The 2,151-nt window shown below is 41.7% G+C and overlaps 1 protein-coding gene across 1 annotated transcript; it reads right to left on the bottom strand.

Moving 5' to 3' along the window:
• Positions 1-538: 538 nt before the first annotated feature.
• Positions 539-2,151, bottom strand: LOC125590032. The gene is made up of 7 exons (XM_048762920.1): positions 1,942-2,151; positions 1,768-1,857; positions 1,538-1,692; positions 1,344-1,464; positions 1,146-1,265; positions 988-1,058; positions 539-910 (listed from the first exon to the last, which is right to left on the bottom strand). Exons 1-7 carry the CDS (start codon positions 2,050-2,052, stop codon positions 685-687), a joined length of 894 nt encoding a protein of 297 aa, XP_048618877.1. The 5' UTR covers positions 2,053-2,151; the 3' UTR covers positions 539-684.

Raw genomic sequence — 2,151 nt, 5'->3', positions numbered from 1 at the left:
ATGAGAAAGCTACTTGGACGTCTATATTATCACCACGTGTCAAGTTTTAGAATATTTTGAAATTTTGCTAACAAATTTGAATCAACCAACAGCAACCTATCTCAGATATGCTTACAAAATACAAATTATAATTAGAGATTAATTTACAGTGGAGAATCTTATTAGATTTCAGTTTATTCTCAAAATTGATCTACAACTTTACTAAACCATAGATTATATTAAAATGATACGTACTTAAGCATCCGGATCCTTGGTGCAATGGTAGCGCGTCTGACTCCAGATCAGAAGGTTGCGTGTTCCATCCACGTCGGGTTCAAAACCCCGAAATTATACCGGATAACCTTTTTACTTAATCATCATTGCACGGCACGATATGCTTATGGAAAACAGCCAAACGGCATGCATGCTTTCCATGTTCAGCTTGGAAACATAAACGCGTGACATCTGAGCTAAATCGATCAAAAACAACACGTAGTCTCTAGTACACTTTTCTGCAAGCCTTTGAGGGACTTGCACGAAGAACAATCACAGCATCACAAACATCAAGCAGCGTGCCATCTGAGCTAATCGATCAAAAACAACACGTAGTCTCCAATTACACACTTTTTAGCAAACTTTTGGGCTAAGAAGAGCAATTAGAGCATTACAAACAAAAAAAGATTTAACAGAAGAAGATTATATAAACTAAGCAGTTTCTTCAGGCTTGACAAAAAACTCTATATACGCAATCCTACTCGGCGGCTGATAACCTGCAGATTCCACTTGTGGAGCTAACGCTTTAGCAACTGAAACCAAGTGCTGAACTTTCAACATCCCTCCTCTCCCTATTGTCAGCTTGCTTCCCCTGTTTTCCCGCGCTACGTTTCCCGGAATATTTGCTGTTATCGCCTTCAGAAACTTGTATTTGTACCTAAGAAACAAATAAGATCCTGTAAGTTGTAGGATTCAAACAACTAAAGCTAGAGAAGGGATTAGTTTAGTTGTTACCCGTAAGAGACTTCAGTATCGCAATGAAAGGCAAGGAGAAGATCTGTGTTGGCATAATACATGAAGTCTATCTGCAAAAGAGGAGTACATGGAATGTTAGTCCTTCACAGAAAGACGATACATAACCAAGAAACTAACAAGTGAGAAACAAAAAAGACCTGTAAGTCTCCATGTCCTTCTCCTCTGAATGTAACACAAGGAGGAGACTTTTGAAGGCTAATCTGCACACTTGATCCAGGCCACTCAAGATCATCTATAGCTTCTTTCAACGCCGCTGACTAATACATTTCATCAAACCAATCATTTGAGAAAACCTCTGACTAGCAACGAGACACTTTTACTATATCATAAGTTACCTTTACAGTAAAAGTAAGCGGCGCAGTCCCCGCCTGCTCAAAGTTATAGTCCCACTCACTAGTCTCCGGGATTCTCGTTCTTATCTCAGAGTAGATACACGAGTTTAAGGTATCAACAGACCTAATAAACCACAAACATCATCAGCTAAACTACTACACGAACTAAGAGGATGAGTGATTGTTTCATCATATACTTGAGAAGAAGCTCCATGTCAGGGCCTGGATACTTGATTTCAATAGTATTTGAATGTCCAGGCGATGAGAATGTGTTCAAGCAGTCAACAAGAAGCCCTAAGCTGATTCCAAATCTCGGTCTCCCTTCAGCTCCGTACTCGTACTTGGTGAATAGCTTCTCACATACATACAACATTACGGATTCTACAGTTTGGTGAATCGAATTTGAAGGTTTAGGAGAAATCCATACCTCGCGTTGGAGATAGACCTTGGCTTGAAGACAGCCTGATTCCTCCACGATCAAGACGATTCCGTGTTCGGATAGCTCCACTAAAGCATCCTGTAAGCATCGAAGTGAATCGGTGAAGAGTATCGATGATGTAAATCCCTAGATTGGGGTTTTTTGAGGAGATGGAGATGAGACCTGGTGGCGTTTCCATCGGACGCAGGTGAGGGCATCGACCATGCCTTGGACGTTGTCGAGCTGGCAAACGAGGTCCGGCGCGTCTTGTTCAATCGCCGGCGACGAGTTCATCTCTCTCTCTCTCTCTCCCCTCTAGTCGCTTCTCCTTCTTCCGCTTTCCCGCCAAAGAGTTATTAGTCTAATGGGCTTATTGGGTCCTTCCCTTTCCCC

Source organism: Brassica napus, chromosome C7 (assembly GCF_020379485.1).
Source record: "Brassica napus cultivar Da-Ae chromosome C7, Da-Ae, whole genome shotgun sequence".
Lineage (NCBI taxonomy): Eukaryota > Viridiplantae > Streptophyta > Magnoliopsida > Brassicales > Brassicaceae > Brassica > Brassica napus.
The sequence above is the reverse complement of the archived record's forward strand: the minus strand, read 5'-3'. Positions and strand labels throughout refer to the sequence as shown.